The sequence below is a fragment of the Populus nigra genome, chromosome 3 (assembly GCF_951802175.1).
Source record: "Populus nigra chromosome 3, ddPopNigr1.1, whole genome shotgun sequence".
Classification (NCBI taxonomy): domain Eukaryota; kingdom Viridiplantae; phylum Streptophyta; class Magnoliopsida; order Malpighiales; family Salicaceae; genus Populus; species Populus nigra.
The window spans coordinates 3,459,927-3,487,478 of record NC_084854.1 but is presented as its reverse complement, the minus strand read 5'-3'; the positions used below and the strand labels follow the sequence as shown (position 1 = coordinate 3,487,478).

Genomic DNA, 27,552 nt, shown 5'->3' with positions numbered 1-27,552 from the left:
CGTGAGGATACTAGAAGACACATTAATATCTTGCGTTGAGTGATTCGCTTCCTTTCTTATATACTAGTTGTAGCACCATTAGTTGGGTCATTGCTTCCATTCTGTCGAATTCACAGAACCTCCTGCCTTTTCCTGAATCACCTTACATTTTGATGAACACTGTGGAGGAATTAAATCAATCTTGGGTTGAACTACTAAGTTTTCCAGGTCCCATAAAGCCCTTGAAGAAACTAGACTGAAAATGAACCATATATGTGCATACATCACAAGATACTGTCAAAGAATTTTTGCATCCACAAATTACTTATTCTACAAAGGTTGAACAGGCTACTTATTTTACAAAAACTGAGGTTCATTTGGCTCTCCAAGTGGTGACAGACAAGGAAAGTTTGCAATTTTCTTCTTCAGCATCAGGAAATAAAAGGAAGGTATACTCTTTATGAAAGGATTGCCACTTGACGTCATCTGGGAAATCCAAGTCAGGCTTCATTCTATGGAAATTTCTCCACTTGAAGATTTCATTCTCCACTCAAAACCTCATCTTCCAAGTTCTACTGCACAACTAGGTGGAGTCTTTTCTTGCTTATTGATACCAACTGAAACTGAAATATTGGCCAAAGATCCACCACAAGTCTTAAAAGCTCAAAAGTGCAAAAAGGAAAAGGGAAAATCATTGGACAGTTATCAACTCGATGACTTTAAAGTAAACGCACCTTTCTCAGTGCTCTTCAGTACGCGCAGTCTCTTCGCTGTAGATACAAACATACTGCAGGAAACATACAAGTTCCTTAAAATCAGAAATAGCAGAAGAAAGAAAAGGAGTAGCCATCATACTTCAATGATCGTTGAAATCTCCAAGCACAGCCATGGACAATTGTTGACCAGCCCTACAGGTTATTAAAGAATTGAAAGCTACTGACAAGAGAGGTACAATGAAACTTACTGCCAAGGAACATCTCCAACAAGAATCCTGTCACCTTCATTGTCCTCATAAACGAGAGTATATTCCCTGCTACCAGAAACTGAACAATTTTCCTTTGCTTCATCCATCTTGCTTTCACCCATAGGATCACAAGTTTCCCTTTGAGCTAGAACAAGAAACTAACAAGTAAATAACCTGATAGTTACAGCATAAACACAATGCACTTAGATATGATGGAGTTTCTATCTAACCTGCAAGAAAACCTCTGAAGAGCTCATCTATGGCAACAGAGAGTTTCTCATAACTGTCATAGGCATTGAGGTTTATTTTTCTTCCAATAGGGACTCCTTCCATATTGATCTTTACAAACAAATCATTCCTGAAACTGTCAAGCTTCAAGCTGCTCCCTTCTTCTGGAGTTTTATTTGGTAACTCAGATACCATCTTTGAAGTACTGCTACTTGCAATATTTTTCCTGAATGACCGGATTGGAGGCCACCCAACTACTGTTGCAAGTGCACATCTGATTGTTTAAACCAACAAAATCAGAGCAGAAAAGAAACATCAATCAAACATCAAATTATAGCCAACAAGGTCATTCAACTCAGCATGACTTTCTATTCATACAACTTTTTGGTTCCACATTTCAATTTAATTATCTGCAGATTTTGAATCATACCTCAAAAGTTATTTTTAAAAATAACTTATGATAAAAATAAGTTAGAATAACTTTAACTTAGAAACATGTTTGATAAAAATGCCTCGCATCAACTTTTTCAAAGAAGAAATATGGTTCAAGTCATAATCCACAAGTTAAAAATTTTAATTTCTGATTAAATCAAAATTTTGACTCGATTTTATATTAAACTATTGATTTAAATCAAAAGTTTTTTTCTAACCAGACATACTTATAATTTAAAAGTTAAAGATTGTACATAGCTGCTTTTGTAAGTTGTAACCACCATTCATTACCAAAAAGAAAAACTGTTAAGCTATGAGTTCTGCTGATATGACATTAAACACAAATGGCTTCATTAAATGGTTGACTTGTCAATGCATGATTGTTAAGAGACAACCTGCAGATCAGATGCTAACCAGAAACGGATAATAGGTACGTGGTAAAGATCTTTAATTTCAGATGTGGTCAAAACCTTGTTAGAATGTCAGGATACCATGAACTAGATCATTTTGAGCTACCCTATCTGCATCCTACTTGTACCATTCTTCTGTACTTGGGTCACAGTTATCAACTTATCATGGTATGGACAAAATCATTTCATCCATAACAGTTACTTGAGTAACTTTTTTTTAATCAAACAGAATCATATGCATGTACTGTGCTGCCTTTTTTTTTCATAATTAATCCTCTAGATTTGGTTTATGAGAATCAATCAGCAAGTAACAGTACTGGAAAGGAATGATTATGATCAATTCACATCAACAGGAAGAAAAAGTTAAGAAAAGTTACCTTTTATGACAGCTGTTGGCCCCATCTGTGGTGACAGAAAATGAAGCACTAGCAAGGGTAGAACATGCCATCTTATCTGGGTACTGTAACTCTTCAACTTTAGAGCACTGGAGAAATGAAGGCTTGGGCTTCTGTAACTCCTTCTTGGCCTCCCTGTGAAACGATGAAGAATGTAAAGAGCTACTTAACCATGGGGAAGAGAATACCTTTTCAGCTTCTTCTTGATAACATGAGAACTTCTTGCATTGCTTTACATTAGAATCTGTAAACCAGTTTCCCTCTGATGTTTTTGCTCCAACTGGGTGTTGAAGTACTCTTTTGGCTCCATGAGTGGTGGGATTGGTCTTGTAACCAACCAATGTTTCTCCTGGAGGACCGAGCCTCAACTCCAGCTTTTTTTCCTCTGATGCCTTTTGGCTTTTATGCTCAGATGTCATATTGAAACACCGAGTATTTTCCTCCATCTTTCTTTTACCAGAAAATTGATCTGAGCAGACAAACTTGATAATATTCTGCTTCAATCCTTTCCAGGAATAAAACAGTGATCTAACCTTTAATGAAAGAGGAGAATTGCAAAAGGAAATGAGACGGGAAAGAACTCAACATGCCTACAGGAGAAAGTGCCCCCGAGTATATTAATGATTTAGGCACGAAGATTATTCCTCCACTCCAACACAGCTAGTTTTTACATTAAAAACACTCAACAAAGAAACAAGAAATCCATTCTCCTAGATTACTTTCTATTGCTAGCCTAAAAATCAATCTAATTTTTCTCAGCAAGAAGAAAAACAAACAGCATATTCAACAACCAGAAGGCCCTACACGACTCAGAGAAGGAAGCACAGTATCATATTTCAAGCTACCTTGGGGGTTATAAAGCAAGTTGGAATATTGACTCTGTTCAACTTGTCATAATTACAATAAAAGCGAAATGATATGGGAAATCACTATTTTTATTTTATTTACACATGGTTTTGTATTTTTGTTTATGATTTTTTTAAAAAATTATTATTTTTAATTTATTTTTTAATATTAAAATGATTGAGAATTTAATTTTATATTTTTTTCCTTTTATTTTATCTTTTATAAGGTTAATGTGATTTGCAGGTTTGTCTAGATAACCCAAGTTACCGCAGTTTATGAATGTGGTGTGTTTTCTTTATGGTTTATTTTTTTTTTTATGTTGTTAAAAAAATAGTTTGCGAGAAAAACCATGTTATTAAATTTTATAAAGTAATAAAAATTAAAAGATGTGGAAAAAACCATTGTTCACCCAATATCCATTACACTGTGGATCACAATAGTAATTTGCGGTGTTTTGCTTTCTTTTTATTTTTATTTTTCTTTTATTTTTGAATTTTTGTTATGATTTTTTTTAATTTTTTTTTGTTGATTTCATCTTTTAAAATTGAGATAGTTGAGAATTTAGCTTTGTAATTTGCTTCCTTTTATTTTGCTTTTAATGATTAACATGGTTTACAGGTTTGTCAAGATAACTCAGGTTGCCCAGGCTTACAAGTTTTGTGGGGTTTTTTTTTAATTGAATTTAACTTTTTTATAGTCTATTTTTTTCTTATATAGTTAAAAAATAGTTTTAGAGAAAATTCATGTTATTAAACTTTATAAAATAACAAAAATTAAAAAGTGTGAGGAAACTAATATTCACCCACACATATTGCATTGTGAATGACAATAGCAATCCCCAATGTTTTGCTTTCTTTTATTTTTCTTTATGTTTTTTAATTTTTGTTATGATTTTTTTTTTCAAATTTGTTTTTATCAATTTTATCTTTTAATATTGAGATGGTTGAGAATTTATCTTCATAATTTATTTCCTTTTATTTTAACTTTTTTGTAAGGTTAACATGGTTTGCGGGTTTGCCAGAGTAACCCGGGTTATCCTGGTTTACAAGTTTGATGGGGTGTTTCTCTTTTCTTAATTGAACTTAATTTTTTATCGTCTATTTTTTTCTCATATAATTAAAAACAATAGTTTCAAAAAATAGTTATGTTATTAAACTTTATAAAGTCCATGAATCTATTCACAGGTTTGACTGATTAACTTAGTTTACAAGCCTTGCAAGTTTAACTTTTAAAAATGATTTTTTTTTCATCATTGGGTATTGGGTTAATTGGAAATTTAGTTTCATAATTAGTTTTGTTTTGTTTTTTATAAGGTTATCGTGATCTAAAAAAACATCTCATTATTGAGTTGGTGTTTGATTTCACAATCATCTATTTTTGTTATCATATAATTAAATAAAAATTAGATTTGAAAAAAAAAAATTATTATCTCAATGGAGTCCATAACTCAGTTCACATGTTTGACATACTAGCCCAGCTTACCTGATTCACAGGTTTGACGAGTTTATCCACTGTTAGGATATATTTTTTTTGGTCTTTTAATTGTTTTTAATTTATTTTTTTATTTCATTATTTAATATTGGATTGGTTGGGAAATGAACTGCATTATTGATTTTTGTTTGTTTTCTAGAGATAATTGTCTCAAATAAATGTTTATTTTTAGGTTGGTGCTCAATTTCATGAGCATTTATTTTTATAATATAATTAAATTAAAAAATTATATAAAAAATTATTAAACCCAATAAAGTTCATGACTCGAGCCGCGGAGGGGCGAGGTCAATCATTATCTCAATATTTTTTAAAAAAAATTATCATTTTGAAGTTTTTTTTATAAGCTAAGTCATGTTTTTATTAATCATCAAGGTTGCATTTGAACCTATAAAATTGATTGATTTAAGTCGAGTTATCTCTAACACGATTTAATTAAAAACTTGAGTTAGATAAAGAATTGAGTTGGAAGGTTTTAAAATTAACTCACGTTTAATAACACCATTAAAAAATTCTTCATACTCTTAATATATTTTTTACATTTTAAAAAAATATTAATCCAACTCGTGGCAAAGCGCAAATCAATATACTAGTTTCTGGAAATTAGATAGAAACTGGAAGCAACATTGTGAAAATGAACATAAATTTCTTGGCCCAAACTGCTTAGTTATATATTTTTTTTAATGCTTACGTACAGTATCATTGAACCCAATTCTGTACATCAAGATTAAATTTCCATTATTGAATCTTAAATGCTCATCTATATTAATACTGGTCAATTTATTACTTGTTTCCTTCACACATTCTTCTCTAAAATCGAATTATAGATGATAAAGTAACATCAAGGATAATCCTTCTAAACTAATCAAGATCCTACGCGCATGGGCTCAATACATGTCCTTTCAGCTACTAATTTTTGTCTTGTGGCCTGAACCCAACATTTAATTCATTGGAATTTTTGTCTAATTCAAACTCTTTATTCTGAATCATATTTTATCTACACATCTTTAGATTTGCAAGAATTTCTTATGGCCTATCACATTGATATTTGTTTTGAAAATATTTATGTAAAAGATATTTATCTTTTATTAATATATATATATATATATAAAGAATATTTATCTCTTATTATAAAGATAAAATAACTTTTAAACCCTTTCTCTCAGTCAAGAAGACAGACTAGCTAGGGGTAGAAATACACAGCTAGACGGAGTAGGGGGGGGGGGGGGGTTCATGGTCATCATAAAATCTTTACATTCTTAATTACCATGAAGAATGGATATTTAATTAATTCCATTATCCAACTACCGAAGCCACAAATATTACTTGGACAAACAATGGTGTTGATCTATTCAAGAAGCAGCGTCTTGGCCTCCCATGATGGACCCTTTGTGGCAGACTGACAATGACATTACGAATTTTAGCAGTCCTTTTTCAACAATATTCTGTTAATGGTTTTTTTAATGATGTCTCCCTCTCGTCTCATTGTCAAGCTTCTATCAAATAATGGTCTCAGCTCTTGAGCCTGCCCTAAGATTGGTGAATATTATACAGTATCAGATCATCAGCGAGGCAACCAAATGGCAAATTAATTTTATGTCTCTTGATTATAACTAGCAATCAAATGCTTTTGACTTCTGAATCCATTCAAATAAGTAGCAAAAAAACGTGTGTGGCAGTGGCTAATTGACTCTGTTAGAGACGACTTAGAAGTCGCTAGTCTAATGGTCCACTAACAAGAAAACCCTCTTGTCTGCCAGCAAAATGTCTCAAACACATGCAGCAGCAGCAGCTTAAGAGCGTGGTACATTTCCCACTCCACCATCAACTAGCTTGCCCTATTTTAATGCGGCATGTAGAAGTGTGCATGGCGTGCTGGTAATTTTGCACCCAAAGTAGCTGACCAAGGTTGAGAAAACTAGGAAATCACAGTAAATTAGTGAAGGAGCCATTATGAAAATTGTTGACGCTTCATCTTTTTTGGCATGCTTTTGCCACCCGGAGTTTCATGGGTGGGGGAGGTAAGCCTGCCAAATGTTGACATGTTGAACCCAATTCTTGTTCTTTTCAAAGGAATCAATGGGATTGTTCAATGAATTTATCGAACAAAATATCAAGTCATTCACTTCATAATTAGCATCACAACACCAAACATCTCTGGTGGCCTGCGGACCCCTACATCCCACTTGTTTAGATATGATAGAAAGCTGCACTGATAATTCCCAACTTCACTTTTGGGATGCTCTTTTGGCCCTTTTTAGCTTTCTCTTTTCATCCTTTTCCCCCCTTGATTGTTATTATCATTACAATTTCTCCTCCTAACCACCTACCTACCTATCTACTTGTAGGATTTGCAAGCTTAATTTCGTGGCCATGACAAGGACTTTCGAGTTCTTTTCTTTTTTTTAAGAAAAAGGAAGTAAGGTTAATGTGTCGCTTGTTCATTGAACCTGTAACATCAATGAACGTAACCCCGGTTATCTAGTACTAAGAAAGATTAGCAATCTTTATTAAAGCAAGATTATGATGGTGATAATTAGAAGCATCTGGTTGCTTTTTCGTAGCCAAGCTCATGATCACTTGTTTTAATGAAAGTACTATAGTTTTCGTCATCTGGGTTCTGAAGAATGAACCACACCAATATCAGCACAACTGAAGGCTTTGTTTTCATAAATCCCTATCGTTTTCAAAGCAGGATATGATGGAGAGTAAATAGCTAAACATGGTCTAAAACTACAAGCAGAAGAAAGATGGATTTTGGTATGCAAGGTCAGATAGAGATCAGAAACTTTTCTTCATGATAAAATCCTAATATAGAGGAGAGTCTAATTCACTCTGGAATTTATAGCGCCTCACGTCTGTATATAAGTTGAAGCCACCATAAATTAATGAAGAAACGATCGAGTTGTACTACTGAATCTTATTAATTGAAGATCCAAATCTGCTAACCATTATCAAGATCTTCAAACCATCTAAAATTAATTACCAAACTCGTATATAGAAGGAAGAAATGTCCCAACAAAAAAAAATAAACATCCAACAACAAGAGAGAAAACCAAACAATCTAAATCTAGATAATCTAAATTTAAATCCACAATAACAAAAACCATAGATTTAGATTCATAAAGATCTAGATCATTTTTATGTTTATGTATAATAGAAAACGAAACAAATAACTGAAAATATAACTCTTGATTTAAGATAAATGAAAAAGAATTATAAAATTAAAATATGCATTATATGGGTTCGACATCCACTGTTAAATATATTTTACTCTGATAAATCAGAAATATTTTATCCTTAGAAATCAAAGATATTTGATTGATCTGTGAATCATTTTTCCTTCCATGAAAAAAAGAAAAAGAAACCAACATAACCTTCACTGATCAAGTTCGATTTTTTCTCGACTATAGATGATATGTATAAGGTTTTATTCTAAAAAATGATTTTTTTATATGATATTAACTTAATCATCAAAAAATCTCTAAATTTAAAGGAGATAAATTTTTACAGGTATTAAATATAATTCATTAACTATTTTATTAAAAAAAACTAAATTATATAGACAAAACCAAAAAATTAATAATCTTATCTCAGATATGGCTTGGCCTTCAAGCCTATGAGATAGAATTGGTTTCATCACATATATTTCACACATATTACGGGTCATTTTTTCTAGGGAAATAAGGGAGTAAATACATCTTAATTAATAAGTTCAATAGATACATACTCCGTTTCTTTCGATTTATATTTATTTTTTATTGCTTAATTGGTTCCATGTTTATTTTCTCAGATGAAAACATCCACTTGCATGTTTCAATATAATTAAATTAGTTTATCACAAAATGGGTTATTTTATTTATAAGAACAATGATACAATTTCCTTTTATTAAACAATGATTCATTTTTCTTTCTTATTTTTTTTAATATTTATTTTTCTTTGTTATTTTATCAAAATCATAACCAAAAAGGATAAATTTTAATTTTTTTTCCCATGATTAATTTGAATACTCTCTTTACATTTCTTTTAAATATACATTTTGAGAGGGGGGATTCTAGTCGGAAAACTTCGGTTGCTTAGATATTTGATAATATTTGCTGCTATCATATTACTAGAACCACCAATATCATATAATTATCACCCACAACTATATATCATTATTTATCAATAAAATAACAATCATCATAAAGTTGATATTACTATAATCCTTATCATAATTTTCAGCATCATATCAACTATCACATGTCATCGCAGCAACCACCAGCGCCGTCATGCATGTTTTAATCATCACGATTAAATTATGTAATATCGCTACTTTTTATATATTTTTTTAATTGATAATACATTATTATAATTTACATTAAGTTTGAATAAAAAATCACCCTCCATGTCGAATAAATAAGTTTTAGAAAATATTGACAAATTCAGAGCAAAAGGAGATAATGTTCTGCAAGTTTGATTGAAATTCAAATAATATTCCAATCCTATGCGCATATTGAGCTATATGTTAATTTTCACTTTAACATCCTGACAATAAAATCAATGGAAGTAATTGATTGGTTAAATTTTAAGGATACAGGTATTTTTAAAAAATATAAATATTTAAATGGAAAAAACGAGAGGGTAAAGATACTTTAAATGTTTTTTTGAAAAAAATCGATATATTAAAATTACTAACTAATTAAAAGATAGCTAAAAACAAGAAGATGTGAGTGCTTAATTTGCCGGTGAAGTTGCATTTTGGCTTGTTCTTTCTACAACGCTACGTTCTTTTGTCCCTTCTCCTTTCCCATTTTAAGTTTTGTTCTCTCTTGTGAGCTTCGTCACGTTTGTATTGTCATTGTATTGCTAACAACCTAACCACAAAGGCTACTAGAATTTATTTATTTTTGTATTTAAAAAATATTTTTTAAAAAATTTAAATTTTAAATTTTAAATTAATATTTTTTAATATTTTAAGATTGTTTTGATGTGGTGGTGTCAGAAATAAATTTTTAAAAATAAAAAAATATTATTTCAAAAACACTTTAAAAAGCAATCGTTATCATAGATTAATATTGTTTTTTTATTTTGTTATATTAGCCTTATTATTGTTTATTTTTATGGTTGGAAAAAGTGCTTTCCAAATTATGTTTTCATGGAAAATATTACATTAATATTTTTTAAGTGATTTTAAATTATTTTAATGTATAAATGTTAAAAATAAATAAAAATTATTATGATATTTTTTTTAATTAAAAAACACTTTTGAAACATTCTGTACTGCATTATAGATAATTTTGATTAGAGATGATAATAATTAATCCACCTGGATTAATGTATGATATGAATAATTAAATGAATAAATAAATAATGAGTCATCGTGTGAGAGTTTTTGTATGTCACTCAATTATAAGATATTTATGATTAATTATACCATAGGGATATATAGTCGTGCAAGTGGTGTGAGATAACCTGCGCATGCCATGTAGAGTACTACACTTTGTGTGAGATGATCGAATTAACTCTACTTCAAGAATTAAATTATAAATGTTGATTTACAATGAAATTAATTGGTATTTTTGAGTTTGGAGAATCATAAAATCTCGATTTCCTCGTCAAGCTTAATTTGCCATAAACAAGGTAGAACGTAGATTGACTTGCAGGGAAGAGTTTCGGCGGGCTCAAGAGGCATCGAGTCAAGGCCGGAAATTTAGGCTTGGGTGGCATCGTTACGCTTGCTACCACTGATCGAATCTGCAACTGCAATCATTCAATTAATTTGTTGCTGGTGGGTGCTGCTGTTAATTTTTAGATTTACTTGTAAAGATTTGGTATTTTTGGAGAACTGGAAATTGAAATTGTTGCTGTTATCTACAATAATATAGAATTAAGTTTGATTTCCGAATGAAATTAAGAATGAACAAAAACCCATCGGGCTTAATTTCCCTTGTTCTCACTTTAATTTTTTTTAATCATAGATCATTGTTATTAAATCTGGCTTGACCTGTCAATACCTGGTTGATCAATTCCTAACTCGAGTTACATTTAAAACTTTTTAAAAGATAAATATTTAATTAATAAAAGATTAATTTATTCAATCCATGACAAATATCACGAGTCCAGATTGATTTTAATGACTCGGATAAACATCGCTTATATCATCCATTTTGACAATCCATTAGTTTCTGCTAAGCGTACGAGAGCCTGGCCTTGGTATTCTCTGTCTTTGCAATTTGCAATGCAACTCTATACATACATCATGCACGGATAAAAGCCAAGAGAAATTACTGGAATCATGGGTGGTGAGATTTTCAAATCCATAACATGGCTCACAAGTATATTAATCCAGCTTTATGCGTCTAGAAAAATTATTCCACAAAATGCTGGTTAGGATTACTGGTCTCTTATATTATTACTTCAGGCACTCTCGGCTAGTCCAGCTTGTTTTGCCAGCTGAGATATTTCCAAACAGCACATTTTAGAAACAATTTAGGAACTATATTAGAAAGACATTAGAATTATTTTGTGCTGACACACAGACCTGAAAGTAAGTCTCTAGCTTCCTCCTCAGAGTGGTATGCTCTTGCTTGAGTAGCTGAAATGTCTTCATGCATCTGCAAAATCGACAAACCACTTGAACAAGACCAAAAAACTGGCAGCAACTTGATCAAAAATAAAGAGCAAAGGATATTAGTTACCCTTCGATGTTTCCTGCATAACAATATTCCCTGAACTTTGAGCATTCCTTCATCACCTTCTTAGCTCCAATGCTGCAAATCATTAATAATTTTCCACAGATAAACTCAGGTCAAGAAAAATGCAAAACGACCATCTCCTTTTCTACAACAGTTAATTGATCACCTTGAGCTGCTACCCTTGAACTGATGCATGTAGTCATCCAGCTTACCAAAATCAATATTAGGCTTATTGATCCTGCAAGGCAGGAAAAAGGCTAAAGAATCGCTCTTACAACTGTTATTGCTGTGGTGATGTGGATTGAAATGTTGATTATATATTGTATACTTACATCGCCTGCTCAATGTTCTGAATCAATCTAACTGAATCACTGTAAAACAGTCTCACAACTTCCTCAACAAAATTTGGGTTTGCTTCATCCTGCAAATGCTCGAGCTGAATGAATTGATCATCAAGGTATCCCTGCAATCATCGATTATAAAGTTTAACTTTTCTATTAGTTTAAAGCGTGACTTTTTCTCTTTGGGCAATTACGTGTGTTTTTCTATCTTTTTTCTGGTCAAAATTCAGAGCTTCATAGTTTAACCTCCCTTTGCTTAATAGTTGCAAACTGGGTCAATCTAGAAACTATTTATTTGCTGGAAAGTAATTTTTTTAAAAAAATAGTTTTTTTTTTAAATAAATTCCTGAAAAATAAATTATTTTTTGATATTTGATAGTATTATGAAAAATAAATTGGAAAATATTTTCCAGTATTTCACTATGTCATGAAAAATGAGCTGAAAAATAAATTGTTAATATTTTTTTTAAGTTTATTAAAATAATGTGGAACGAATCTTACAAAATAAAATGTTGAATGAAAATAAATTTGAAAAAAAAATCTAATTTCATAAATTATCTCAAATAAAATAAATAACAATCAAAATAATAGAGATCAAATCTAACATATAAAAAAATTGAAAAATGATGAAATTAAAAAATATATATAATTTCATAAATTATTTCAAATAAAATAAATAAGAATCAAAAGAATAAGAACCAAATCTTATTGATAAAAAATTTCAATTAAGAAAATGATAAGATACAAGCAAATAACAATCATAAAAATAAGAACCAAAGTTGATATAAAAATCAAATTAAATCAAATTCTAAGGGATGAAATTAAAAAAAAATTCAAAATAAAATATATAGCAATCAAAAGATTGAGGATCAAATTTGATATATATAATCAACAAATAACATGATATTTCTAAATTTTTTCATAAATTTTGGAAAGTATTTTCCGCTCAAGATAAAAGGAAAACACTTTTCTAGAAACCAAGCTAATTTTTTTTTTAATTGGAAAGTATTTTTCATTGACTAACTTTTCTAATGACAAACAAACACAAGAAAATTTAAAAAATAATTTTCAGGAAATCACTTTTCGTGAAACAAACAGGTCCTAGTTTGAATTACCAAGCATGACTTTAAGCTAAGGTTGGACCAAGCATAGTTGAAAGGATAACAAACTCGAAATTTTTCGTTTCTTTTTTTTATTATTCATTTTCTTGATTTATACCTAGATATATAATATGAGAATTTTTCTTTACTTTCTTTATTAATATAAACCTATTTGAAATCATTGAGTGTTTAGAGGAGAGGTAGCTTGTGTTTTTTTTTAGTAAAAAGCATGTTTTTATAGCTTTTGAAGGTGTAATTAAGTGTAGTTTGTGTTTAAAATGTATTTTACCTTAAAAAAAATCATCACACCTCCAAGCCAAACACCCTTAACGGTTAGGCTTGGCGCCAACCCAGAAAACTTGACAATTAAGGTACAAAACAAATTTATTAAAAAATAATTAAAAAATTTATTAGTATAACAGTATAATATAACAATAAACAAATAACATATCTAAATATTAAATGAAATACAAAAGTTTGGAGTTGGTTAACCACTCAATATCTAACTAAAAACAGTAACAGGTAAACTAATTAATTAAAAGTAGTTTATGTCTTTTTCAAAATATTTGGATCTATAAAAAGCGCATTTAAAAGATTGGTAAAATGGTTTTCGTAAATAGGGTTGTAGAACAAAAAAAAGTAAAAGGAAATAGAGATTTGGCATTAAATTATAGGTATAAGATTGATAGAGAATTGGCTCGGTCTAAGACTTAGATAGTGAGTCGGGAGTTCATCTGGATTAATCCAACTGTTAATCTTTTTAATAAAAAAATTCCAAATCAACATTGTTTTGATAAGAAAAAAGTTCTTTATTGACTAGCTAAACCAGAATAAATTTGTAACTGGCAGGCTACCAAGTTAAAACCTATTAGGTTAAGCGAGGTCTTGTAACAAATCATCAAACTGTACATAGTTTTTTTCCTCTTAAAAAAAGGAAACAATCCAAATAAGAATGACGAGTTCATGCATTGCAAAGAGGGTGTAGAGAACCTGATCAAACAGGGACCTCCTCGTGGAGGCGACCTGGTGTTGCAATTGTTTTCTGTCCATCTGTGTAGACTTGATGACAAAAACAGTGGTGGGGAAAGAATATTAATGTATCTAGCTACCAGTAGGGTCTCTGTGTATCTTTTCACACGATTCTGCATTTCTACTCAGAAGACAAGAGGAGAGCTATTTATATAGTTCGTCCAGGAAAGAGATACCATTACATGATTGGTGAATAGGTTGAAAATATCAGAGCACACGCGTCATGCTTTCTTCTTGGATAGAGTATATCCATGGTGGTCACAAATCTGTTCTCTTGATAATTAGTCCACGTACGTATGCTTTTGTTTTCTCCTTTCCCTTTTGTTGTCTTGTGCATTGGATCATCGTTCCCTCTCTATCCACTATCCATGCTTGGATTCGGGGCTTGTTTGATAAAAGGAAAACGGAAATTGATGGGTGTGATGGGTCTATCACTTCAATATTAATAATAAAACAAAAGGGATGTAGAGTTATTTCTTAAAAACAATATATGGAATAACAAAATAATAGATTGCTAAACGCTAATTAACTACTTCTGCAATCACACTCTGTTTTTGCTGTTTTCATTTTTTTGTATTTTGAAATAATAAATAAATACTAATAAATTTAAAAATAACAAGTTTTTCTCTTAAATATTTTCTTAAAAAACTAGATTAACTGTAGAAGTTAAGTTTTATATCTGAATCCTATATTTTTATTATAGAAAAGATCGCTTGTTCCAAGTATCAACCGGAGGAGTTTGTTTTTGTTGTTGAATATGTTTTTCAAATTGGTTTGTCTTAAAAAAACATTAAATTCATATTTGTTTTTAGATGTTTTTCTATTGTTTTAATATAAAAATTAAAAAAATTAAAAAAATATTATTTTAATATATTTTCAATTAAAAAACACTTTTAAAAAGCACTCTATGCTGTTTTACCAAGCACACACTTTATCCGATCAAAATGTGCAAATCATTACTCTAGCCGCTTGAATGCAAGTTTATACAATTGTAAAAAAAAATATTACTTAAAAATATATCATATAAGAATCATATCAATTTTAAATTTTAAATTGTTAAATGAATTCTCGAGATATAATTTATATTATTTTTTAATATATTTTCTCAATTGAAAACTCAGCACTATCTTGTATTTAATTTTATTAAAATAAAATAAGAGTGATGAGATTCGAATTCATGACTACTTGGTCAATAAAACTTTAATATCATATCAAAAAATCATCTTAATCTACAAATTTAAATCCTTAAATAATATTTTCATATATAATTTATATCATTGTTGAATAATAACGGACATTTAAGCAAAATATTGAATCGATCATGCTTGTTCATTTATGGACAAGTAGCTCGGTTGATTTAAAGATTCCATTGTCAATTGCACGAATGCAATTGATTGTGCCCTGTCTAGGCAGGCACCAACAAGCACGTGGAAAGTAAACGGTTTTCCTGAGACGGCACATTCACGTCAACTTGAGCACCCAGACATTCGTTCAGTGGTGATGAAACTAAGATTCCAGTCCCTTATGTTCACCGGAATACAAGTAGGGTTTTTTTTTTAACGGCAAAAAAAAATACAACATGATTAGTGCAAATCTCAGAATCAAGAATAGCTAGCTAGCAGTATGCCTTTTCTACCCGAACAAAAAAGCATCATAGTATAAGTTAAAAGTTTTGATTTAATTTTATAATACTGTTTTTTATTTAAATTAAAAATCATTTCTAATCGAACATATTTATGACTTTTAAAAAAAATACAAAATAACTTAAATTAATTTGTAAAATTCGCGCCAAAAAGAACTTTAGGTTGATCTTAAACTTATTTTTAAACCTAAACTTAACTAACGTAATCTTTTTTTTTCTCTCCTGATACTAAAACTAGGGTTAGTCATTAATTAGTGCAAAATCTTTCGTTCTTTAAATTCTCTAAAACAACCGATCTTGTGATTATTTCTAGTAATATATAGAGAGCGACGGGGTTCCACAAATTGTTGAATATCTTCAGAGCTGATTAGGCTGCTCTCAAAGAATGAATCATACGTGAATTAGTTTTCTACTAGTTTCAAAACCCATGCTATGAATTTGATGTTATTTATATTTAATAAAATAAATTTAAGATGAACAAAATAATTAAAGAATTAAAAAAAAGGGTTTTGAATTAAATTAAAATAAAAAATTAATATAAACTAAAAACTACATACAAAAGAGGAATGATATTAATTAAAAATATTTATATATAAAAAAAAGAACAAGCATTACTGAACCTAGCATGCCAACACACCTAGGCTTACGTTATTCTCAACAGCAATGGGCGGTTGTCCGCGTGTTTTTATTTTCAAAACAAAAAAATATATTAATAATGCAAATGATGTGTCATCTGCATCCTAGATTTCAAGTTTTAAACCACTTGGGGGTGGTCAAAAAAATCAAACTGAAGTTTTTTTGAGTTCAAAACTCAATTTCTTAACATATTTTGACATAAAATACTAAGAAACATCCTAAAAATCTCAATAAACTAATCTATCAATTTAAAACACCTATAAATTGGTATAAAAAAAATCTATCTTAAGCTGCTTTTTCATGTAAGATGAAAGAGAAAAATCATCACCATATATCTAACTGCTCTCTTTGAATGGAATTTTTGGACACAAAGCTTGACTATTTTAATTGTCTGAATTGTGATAACTGTCAATTTTTTTGTTTTATATCATTTTTTGATGATTTTTTTTCTCTCTCAAATCCAGAAATTAAAAAATAAACTAAGTAAATTTCATAATCAAAATAAAAATTATCATGAATTTAAGATTGACCATATTTTTTTTCGAGTTTTGCATGTCAGTCCTTTGTATTTTAATTTGGTATGGTAATCATAATTTTAAACCGCTTTTATTTAAATAGACTATAAAAGAATTAAATTAAATTAAATTAAATAAAAAAACTAGGTCAGTGTAGCGCGATATCAAATTCCAGGTCTTTTAATTGTTTTTAAAATTACAATTACAATTATAATATACAGAGATAAACCGAAGAAAGAGAACGATTCGCAGTTTAATTATCCCTCTGCCCGCCTCGTAAAGGAGGTTTTGCGACACTCACCGATCGATCCCTCGCTGATATCTCTCTCAGCCGTGGTCACATCTCCTCCTTTCAACCAGCCAAGGAGAGGGGCTGAATGGGTGGATTCGTTTCGCATTTCCATCGGAAAGGATCAATATTCTCTCTCTCGCTTCCATCATTGTCTTCCCATGCTGATAAGAATCAAGCACCATAAATCCATCCTCCGTCAAATATGAGGCTTGGCGTCTAGTATTAAAGATGCACGTGCCTCCAAGAAAGAATACTCCAACAGTTTATTTTCTTGCAAGTAGATTTATAAACTAGTAGAATTGAGTGTGCCCATGAAACAATATGAATTTTAGTAGTTTTTTTTGTTTGACAAATGAGGAAGAGTTTTCTTTTTTTTAGTGATTGAATGGGTTTGGCATTTTAATAAATTGTTTGATTTCTTGAACAATTTTGTTTTTGTTTTCGGTACCACATTTAATAGTTTTAGTGATAAAAAATTCTATCAGTATTTACACTCACAGTTTGTTGAGAAGTATATTACCAACAAGTTCACTGACAAAAACAGTCCTTCAAAAAAACTTGTCGGTAATTTATGGAATGCCGATAAGTCTGTTAGTAATAAATATACCAATGGATTTACTGGTGAAAAACCATATTTTCATCTGTAAATTTAGCTTATCACCGACAGGAAAACCATATGTAATGTCATCGGTGTTTTTATTTGTCCATCTATATATCTATCAGTAAATATAACATATCACCAACAGAATATCATCTATAATTCTATTAGTGAGTTAATAGTAGCAGTGACATTTGCAATAATTATTTGTTAACTCTCTCTAGAATATACCGACGGAGTTGTTTCATCGATAACTCCATCAGTAATATTTTTTAAAAAAAATATATTAAACGGAAGTAGAAAAATAATTAAAATAAATTAAAATGATATAAAAATCAAATATTTATTATAAATTTAAATATTTATATGTTCAAATACAATAAATCTAAAATAGAGACGGTGTTAAAGAAAGAAGAAGAGGAGAAGAAAAAAATATCTTAATATATAAGCCAAGTTTGTATTTAGACAACGAATAACTTTTATAATTAATAATTCACATGTGCAACTGTCAATGATTGTTAGTTTTATGGTTAATCTTTATATTTGTGAATTTGAAGATGTATTTTGTATAATTAATTCAGTAAAAAATATGTACCATTGGTCTTGACCTTTTTACCTTTTATTATCATGCCGGCCATCAGTCAGTATTAGTTAAATACATATTAATATGTAGGGGACAATCTCTTTTTCTCCTTTCTCTTTAAATTATTTTTTTTGTATATAAATCAACAGTTTTATTTGTTTTCACACAAAATAAGATATATCTTTCACAATTCAAACACGAATGGACGAGTTTCAACACACAGCACGATAAAACCAAAAATAGATTCTCTTTTTCAGTAACCAACAATTGTGGGAATGGTGGACTCTCCAAAAGGTTCTGGTTGAAGCATCGATTCTGCCCGTCTCTGCAAGAATATCGTTGCCAAAGTATGAGAGTTGCAATCTACGAGTGCTGCTGCTTTTAGGAATGGCAAACTTCCCCCAAAACTCTATCCATTGAGCTGGATCAGATTTTATATTATATATGTATAATAGTTTCCTGGTAATAAACCTGGAAAACGGAAGCGGTGATGAAGACTCGTCAATCATTGTTAACGAGGGTTCGGATTGGAGGTGGTTTTGGTTTTTTATGAGATCCATATAAAGAACAAACATGTATTTTTAATTTTTTAAGATGTAGTTTATGTTTTAAAAAAGTTGCATTTAAAAAAAAATCATCATACCTCCAAACCATACACGAGAATGTTATAAGTAACAATATATTCATAATCTCTACGATCGAAAAAGCATCCACGTAATTGTGCGACCAATAAAATGATTGAGCATAAATCAGATATGCATATCCTGATACAGTGATACATACAAATAAAATAACTCAAACAATCGTCCAAAATAGACCTTAAAAACATCTTTAGGGCTCATGTGAATATAGGGTTAAGGAGAATATAGCCTGAGCCTATGGTAGCCTAAACACTACTAAAAAAATTAATAAATACAAATAAAAATACTAATGAAATATTTTAGTAAGTAAATTGGAGTGAATTTTACTGACAAAATATTCTCTCGCTATCTTATAGGTAAACACTGACGGAAATATTCCTTCTATATATACCAAGAGGATTACAGTAGGAAAAGAAAAAATTCAAAAAAAAAACTGAAAAATACGATGACATGTCATTTATACAAATAGCATTGTCGATGGTATTAATCCGTTGGTAAATTTTGTTGGTAAATGCATCAGTAATATTTAAAAGAGCATTGAAACTGTAAATTACCAACAGATACACCAGCGGAAAAAGTCCGTCAGTATATTCCATGAGTATTGGAACTGTTCCCTTCTCTATGAGAGTTTTAGAATTATTTACTTCTCAATTGCACTGTTTATATTATCAATTACATATGGGTTCACCAACGGATTAAATTCGTCGGTATTTTCTCGAGAGCTCTGGAACTGTTCACTTCTTAATTACATTATTAATTATTGTTCTTTACAGACAAAATCTTCAGCGGACTGAAAAGTCATCGGTGATATTTTGGGGGTTTCTAAAAAAATTTATTAAATTAAAAATTTAAATTAAATATTACAAACAGAACTTCCAATGGATTAAAAAGTCGTTGATTATATTTGGGGGGGTTTTGAAAATTTCTGATTAAATTAAAATTTTAAATTAAATATTACAAGCGAAATCACCAATAGAATGATTAAAAATATTAATATTTAATTATCCATCAGTTAAAAAGCTCAAGTAAAGACCAAAATCGCTAATTTCATAACAAACTAACCTCTTCATCTTCTTCTTCTCTCTTCATCTTCTTCTTCTCTCTTTCTCTTCTTTAAAAAACACCAACGTCCCTCTCTTTCGTTCTCTTCTCTCCTCAACTCATTCTCTTCTCTTCTATTCTCTTCTCCTCAACGCGCATGTATGTCTTCTCCTCTTTTCTTCTTTTCTCTTCTCAGTTTTGTTTTTGTTAATTAACATATTTTATGAATTTGTTTTTTTCCTCTTCTCAGCTTCACTCATAATAAAATTAAGGTAAGATTTTTCTTTTTTTCTTCTCTTTTTTTGTGTTTTTTTGCATTATATTTGTTTTTTTAATATTTTTTTTAATTTTTCTGTTCTTAATTAATAATTATATGGATGTTGTTGTAGGAAATATTTTCATATGAGAACATTTTTGTTGAATTTTAGCTGGATTCATTTTTCAATTTTGTTTTTCAATTTCAAATAAATATATAGGATTGATTTTAATTATTATTAGTCAATTTTGTTGTTCAATTTCAATTAAATGAATTTATTTGAGTTGATTTTCTTCTTCTTCTTTTTTACAAACAACTCAATTCCTAAGTATTATTGAGTGTTGATTTATATTAATTTAATTTATTTTAATTATTTTTTACTTCTATTCAATGGATTTTTAAAAAATATATATTTTTGAAAAATAATTACTGACGGTTTACCGATTGACTAAGTCCGTCGGATTATTCCAGAGAGTTGAAAAACAATTACTGCAAATGTCACTGTTTAATCACTGATGGAATTGCATATGGTGTTTCTGTCGGTGATATGTCAATTTCTCTGAGGAAAATACCGATGGAATAAAATGGGTAATTTATTTGGCACGCCTTTTCCGTTAGTAAATCCATTTATAATTATATTACTGACAAACCACAAATTATTGACGAGAGTTTTTCCGATGGCTTGTTTTCATTCATGAGCCCATCAATAAAATACGTATTGAAAAACTTTGAGTGTAAATACCAACAGAAAATTATGTTGGTAAATCAAAAAATTCTGGCCGTGGAGCCCAACTCCCTAGGAGGCATGAGCTTTAGCAAGAAGCCAGAGCCCATGCTTGGCATGCTAGGTGTCCGCCCATTTTGGGTGCACACCTTGTTGGTTATGCTGCTCAACACCCCCATGGGCTCGGGTTTCTACATCCGAGCCCAACGTGCTTGGATTCAAGCAACGCGCCTAGATTTATTTTTCACTTCTAATGAGTTTGAGCACCTTGTCCGAGCCTAACACTCGCCAGAAATTGTTTTCAGGAACCTATGTTAGTCACTCAGTATTTTATACCGATTCAATACGTGTTATTTTTAGTATAATACAGCTCAAGATACCACCAAGGTGAAATTACATTTTAGCCTCTCATCTCCACAAAAATATAAGACTCGTAAGTTATAAATATACCATGAATCCTTCAAACAAAATGTTCATAATCTCTTCATTCTTAACATTTTCAGGATATATATTTTCAAAGCTTATTTTTTAAAAATATCATTGCACCTTCTCTCTCTACAAAGCTATTAACTTTACCATCGAAGAGTCCCCATGTCCATCAAATAGAATCTTTTATAGATACCTACTGCTAACCACCTTGGCATGTTAGGTATCACCTGCTACTATCACAACTACCAGACACTATCTACTACTACTACAACTATCAGTCACCTTGGCTTACCAGACATCACCTGCTACTACCAACCACCTAGGCTTTCTATATCAAGTCACCATATATCTTGACTACAAAGAATGGATCAAATTGCTTTAACTAAGATATTAACCAATTATTCAAATTTTAGCCAATTATTCAATACATAATCTTTATTTCTAAGCATCTTGTAATTTGGAACTTATTAAATTCGAATAATGTCGTTCACATGTGATTCAATCTATTCACAAATTATTCTATGACGAATAGGCATGCATGGCCATCAATCATCAGATGCACAAATGCATACTCCGAACTTATAGAGGCAGAACCAGCCAGCACCATGGTGCACACATTTTTAAATGATATTTTCTTGTTGGATGCATGAGAACAAATATCGATAAGCAATTATGAAATTTTAGCAAATTCGAGAGATAAATTAAGGCCATGATCAGTGACGAGAATGTGTAACATTTATTTACGACTAATCAAGAAAAGATTATGAACATTAATTTTTCGACTAAGTAATTTCGAAAACCCCGTTTTGAGATCCTATATTTGCATTAAATCGGTAAATTAAACCTATTTTTAGAATATTTTTTAAGTAATTTTTTGTATTTTAAAATAAAAAAGACAGAAAATATATTTTTTCTATCCCAACTATTTTGGTCCTATAATAATAACCTTACTCCATCTTACGAGGGCTGTGTGCTTTTCTCTTAGTATTAAGAGATGGCGGGGCGATAACTCGGAGGCCCACGAATAACAATGCTTGGGCCCAAAATGGTTGCTATCGGCCCGGAATTTAAACACAATTAGAGTCCAGACAAAATGATGACATGGCAAAGCCGATTGTGCTTAGAAAGACAGAGAGGCACATTCTTCTGGAACTTGCCTGTTGCAATTTGTAATGGCGGGTACATAGTAAACGACCAAAAAATAATAAAAATTAAAATCCTATTGCTTCTTTCTCACACAAAACACCACTAACAGAAAACAGTAGCAAGAAAAAAAAACAGGGAGAAATCGAGAGAACGGAAATGGACGACGTTAGAATTTTAGAGGCAGAGAGGCGCCGGATTCAAGAGCTTGAATTCGAAGAATTACAGGTCGAGGAAGAAGTCGATGGTCGTGATTCCACGTAATCCATCACCTTAGCTCTTTACTGGAATACTTTTATTTCGCTGTTTATATCAGTAGCAATCATACATTTTAGCAGTTGAACAGAAACATCTTTTTTTGTAAATCAATCCGTTCGCGTTCTATAATTTGGGGATTAGGGTTTCTTTTTAGTTAAATATTGTTAATTAAAACGAGTAATTGTGTTTTCCTTACCTAGTTAATAATAATAATAATTTAATGATTAATTTGGATGTTTGATTTTTGTAATAGTGAAATTGAATATTGTTTTTGTTTTGATTGCTTCTACCACTTCATGTAGTGGTGCTGGTTCATCTGATGATTTCACCTTCAACCCTTGTTTGGCTTCACTGCATACTTATCTTGGCGGTTGGCGCTGGCGTCTCGAAACATTTTGTTGTTCCTATTTTGGTTTTTGTTTTCAGTGTACTTTATTCGAACTTGGGAATTACCATATTGCTTGTGTGTGGCAGAGGTTGAAGACACTCATCATAGACTGGCTTTTTTGGATGGAGGTGCCGTTTTGAACCTTCCATTGTTCTATCTTGAAGGTACTTGTTATGTCCTATGTCTGCCTCGCTTGCTGTTTGTGAATGTGTTTGAAGGAAAAAATGGTGGTCGGTTATACCAAGCAAGTTCCTTAGTTATATCGTTGTTCTGGTCTGAGTAAGCATATTCATCATGCTGCATGCTCAAACAGTTAGTCAGTGTGTAGTTAATGCTACATTTTAAATTTTCCAAAGAGACGTGAAAAGAAGCTTTGAAGTCATTTCTACTGAGTAGCCTATAGACTTGCAAGTTTTGAGGCCTGATGACCTTATCAGATAGCTAGGAACATTGATGTTTTGTGTGTGTTTAAAAAACAATGCTGCTTGATATTTGTTAGGAGTTGTTCTTTTCCCAGAGGCTACACTTCCTTTGAGAGTTGTTCAACCCAATTTCATTTCTGCTGTTGAGAGGGCATTGGTTCAAGTAGATAATCCTTTTATTGTAGGTGTGGTAAGTGAACATTTTCTAGACGCTTTTCCTTTGCCTTTTCTGTTTATGGGATGTCTTTCTCTAAATCTATTCTTAGAAAACATTCAAAACTTGGCTCAGGTTCGTGCATACAGGGGTTCTGATTCGGATAACAGACAATTAAGGTTTGCAACTGTTGGGACAACTGCAGAGGTATGATTACTGTATGATATCAGCCATATTTTATTTTTCTTTCTAACAATGGAGGAGGATGTAAAGTTTATTTGTGTATGGTTGTATATTTTTGTCCCAATTATGTGGTGTTGCTGAAATTTATTTGAAATTTTGATGTTTTTCATAGCAATTCTGTAGTTAAAGGCATCAAGTTGTTTGTAACTGTACCTTGTTATACATTTTCAAGCAACACTGCTGATTAGGGACAGGGGTTTGATGTGAGAAGGGAGATGGTACTCACTGCATATTTGATCTGTTATTAACTATTAAAATTGGTAAACTGCCTTTCTTATTTTTTATGTCGGTTGTGTGGATTGGCATATGTAACTTGGTACATATAACCTTACAGATTCGACAATACCGGCGATTAGAGGATGGATCACTGAATGTAGTTACTCGTGGCCAGCAGCGGTTTCATCTAAAACATCGTTGGATTGATGTGGAAGGAATGGTGAGAGCAAATTTATGTTACAGCATTATTCCCTCTTCTTTTGGCACTTCTGTAATTGACAGCTGAGTTGATTTGGAATTTTCATCTGCTTAGCCCTGTGGAGAGGTTCAAATCATCCAGGAAGATATTCCGTTAAGGACACCCAAGGATGCTTTTGGAAAATTGGCACCATTAAGTAATCTACGCAGTCATAGGCTCTCACGTGTGCTGCCTTCAAATTCTTCATCACTTGGATATGGGCATAGCAACAATGATTCAGAGGCAAATTCGGATGACAGCTTCGAGAGTGCGCTCTCATCAGCAGGCATGAGAACTCACCAGTCTGCACTCGATTCCTGTTATGGTTATGATGTGATGGATGAATCAACTAGCAGCGATGATGACAAGTTCTTGAGTCAGACAGAAATGAGATCCACAAGATCTCACCTAAATGAGTCAAAAGGGCCATTGTACTCGGACACTGGAAAAAATGCTGATAATACTACCTTAGAGATTGGGAATAGTTCTGATTTGGCAAAGAAAGGGGAAGGGTCAAAGAGGTGTTGGAAAAATACTGACTTAAAACACTTTCACAGGGTTCCAAGAGCCTTCTGGCCCCACTGGGTATACCATATGTATGACTCCTATTGTCTTGCTGAAAGAGCAGCAGGTAATTGGTTGCAAACTTGCATTTTAAGCTCTACACAAGCTTACTTGCACATACATCTTAGTTTGCAGTTTTGAGTAGTTGTCATCATCATTTAGCTTTGCCAAGCAAAAGTTAGAAAATAATGTGAAAGTTGTCAAATTTATAACTAATTTTGTTCTCAAATTCTGCATTTATGGAAATCGCTAGGCTTCATGGTAAGATTCTTGGAATTATGTTACATGTGGTTTGAATGGAGATGTGATTAAGATCTTTTAAAGAGAATCCAGTAAAGGTTTGGATCTGGATAATTTATTTTGTCATAAAAGAAGGAAAATTTTACTTTTTGGTTTTACATTCTTAATTTTTAGTATTATAGTTATATTTTCCACTAAAAAAGGAAGAAAGGAAAGAAAGAACATAATCGATAGCCTTGCTTTAAACATTTTGCAGATATGTGGAAACAGATAGTTGGGGCACCAAGCATGGATGGTCTTGTGAGAAAGCCTGACCTTTTGTCATTTTATATTGCCAGTAAAATTCCTGTTTCTGAAGAGACCAGGCAGGAGCTTCTGGAGATTGATGGCATTTCATATAGACTGCGCCGGGAAATTGGTTTACTTGAAAGTTTTGACCTTGTTCAATGTAAGACTTGTAAGGTAATATGTGGTATTGAATCCTCAAATTCCTCACTGTGGGTATACGTGTGACATACATCTTCTCTTACCTGCTGCCTATGAACACATTTTGACACCAGCATTTTTTTTTTTTCTCAGAAACGTTTTGGTTAGCTATGAACCTAAGACATAACGAACTCTGACCTGCTAAAATAAGCTAATGCATGTTGTTCTGTTCATACCCAGATATTAATTTTTTCTTTCTTCCCTTTTGTCCATCCAGACTGTAATCGCTCAGCGGAGTGATATGTTGGTGATGTCTACTGAAGGTCCTCTTGGTGCTTATGTCAATTCACATGGTTATGTGCATGAGATAATGACACTCCAGAAAGCTAATGGGTTAGCACTCATAGGGCGAGCCACTGTGGAATACAGCTGGTTTCCTGGGTATGGACTCAGATTCTATCCCTGACATTTTAATTTTCTTAAATAAGCCATCGTGTTATTTTCTTTCAATTGTATGATGACCTTTATACTATAAATAACACTTGTGTCCTTGGAGCCTCCAGTCTTTAGTTACCTGGATAGGGGATCAATGTAATTGAAGTAAAATGACGATCCTTTCATACCTGCATGTATTACGTATAATAATCTGGCTAGCAGTCAGCCAGACAAGTTCCTTAGTACTAGGCTGCTGTTTCTGTGAATTACGATTTAGATTATACATGGCATGTACTATTGTCAATTCGAGGAAGTGGTCATGATTATTTGAATGGGTGGATAATATGCCAAATATTGCAGGTATGCTTGGACAATCGCAGAATGTGCCTCCTGTGAAACCCAGATGGGGTGGCTTTTTACTGCCACGAAGAAGAAGTTGAAGCCTCAATCGTTTTGGGGAATACGGAGTTCCCAGGTTGCTGATGATACACGGTAGGACCAGATTTTGAACCGCTGTCTTAGATTTCTGTTCATAAGCATGTAATGAGCTTTCTATGTATATAGGATTAGTGCCTTTCCTCAAAAGCGTATTTCACCATTCATTTTACTTGGTGATAACAGAGTAACCTTATAGACCGGCCACCAATAAAAGCATCTGATCTGGAAGAATAAAAGCATGTGCCAAGTGATAATTGGCTTTGATCTTCAATCAAGATGCCTTTTCACATAAGCTTCATCCACTGGGCCCTTCACTTTTCCTTCTTGATTTTTAATTTTGTTTTTATTTCAAAACTAAATCCTCTTTAAATTAATCGTTACAATGATATTTTAAAATACATTTAATTATGCCATGCTTTTTAACTATTATTTGAGTGTTTTATGGTAATTTTTTCAATTACTTGTAGAATATAATTATGAGTGTAATATGCAAACAATTTTTTTTATATAAAAAAAAAACATTGCATATCAATATTTAATGAGAATAAAATATATTTTTTGTTATTTCTTATCATTGATTTTTTTATATGTATGTCATGAATTTTTTTTTTTATATAGACACGTGAGAATATCAAGAGATGATATTTTGTTTTTTTGTTTGAAACATGAAATGTTTTTATTTTAAAAACATGCAACTAATAAAAAAATATTTTTTTATCAAAGTAAAATAAATAAATGAATAAGGATAAGGAATCTTTTTCCTCCCAAATTTAAATAATTAAAATCCTTGTAAATATTTATTTTAATTATTTTGATATTTTATTTAAAACACCTCAATGTTAATTAAAAAAAAACATGTTTGTCAAAAAATAAATGCATAAATAAGAAGGGGGATTTTTATTAGAGAAATGCATCTTCTATATACTTAATCCTCCGAAATTGTATAAATATTTATTTTAATTATCATATAATTAAATAAAAATTAATTTTGAAAATGAAGCCATAGCACTACAAGGTCATAATATCTTTTTATTTATCTATAAAGGCACTTCTATTTTTTATTTATTTAGTGTTATACCCTAAATATAATAATCAGCCATTTTAAACATTATATATATATATATATTGATGTAATTCTTC

At 31.2% G+C, this 27,552-nt stretch overlaps 3 protein-coding genes across 6 annotated transcripts; 1 reads left to right on the top strand and 2 right to left on the bottom strand.

Annotated features, from left to right (window-relative positions):
* Positions 1–208: 208 nt before the first annotated feature.
* Positions 209–3,241, bottom strand: LOC133689048 (auxin-responsive protein IAA2-like). Its single transcript, XM_062108758.1, has 5 exons — positions 2,391–3,241; positions 1,174–1,445; positions 944–1,088; positions 714–766; positions 209–602 (listed from the first exon to the last, which is right to left on the bottom strand). Exons 1-5 carry the CDS (start codon positions 2,852–2,854, stop codon positions 538–540), a joined length of 999 nt encoding a protein of 332 aa, XP_061964742.1. The 5' UTR covers positions 2,855–3,241; the 3' UTR covers positions 209–537.
* Positions 3,242–10,794: 7,553 nt separating this feature from the next.
* Positions 10,795–13,997, bottom strand: LOC133687969 (histidine-containing phosphotransfer protein 4-like). The gene is made up of 6 exons (XM_062107325.1): positions 13,852–13,997; positions 11,753–11,883; positions 11,587–11,658; positions 11,424–11,495; positions 11,267–11,339; positions 10,795–11,178 (listed from the first exon to the last, which is right to left on the bottom strand). Exons 1-6 carry the CDS (start codon positions 13,909–13,911, stop codon positions 11,143–11,145), a joined length of 444 nt encoding a protein of 147 aa, XP_061963309.1. The 5' UTR covers positions 13,912–13,997; the 3' UTR covers positions 10,795–11,142.
* Positions 13,998–22,360: 8,363 nt separating this feature from the next.
* LOC133688058 (uncharacterized) lies at positions 22,361–26,683 on the top strand. 4 transcript variants are annotated; one of them, XM_062107443.1, is made up of 11 exons: positions 22,361–22,490; positions 22,551–22,650; positions 22,951–23,018; positions 23,123–23,200; positions 23,536–23,648; positions 23,748–23,819; positions 24,190–24,291; positions 24,385–24,940; positions 25,370–25,575; positions 25,817–25,980; positions 26,335–26,683. In XM_062107443.1, coding segments are annotated over exons 1-11 (1,596 nt in total). In that variant the 5' UTR covers positions 22,361–22,489; the 3' UTR covers positions 26,471–26,683. The 4 variants fall into 4 exon arrangements, with proteins under 4 accessions (XP_061963427.1, XP_061963429.1, XP_061963426.1 ...); XM_062107445.1 differs by lacking the exon at positions 22,951–23,018; XM_062107442.1 differs by having other exon boundaries at positions 22,362–22,650.
* Positions 26,684–27,552: the final 869 nt, after the last annotated feature.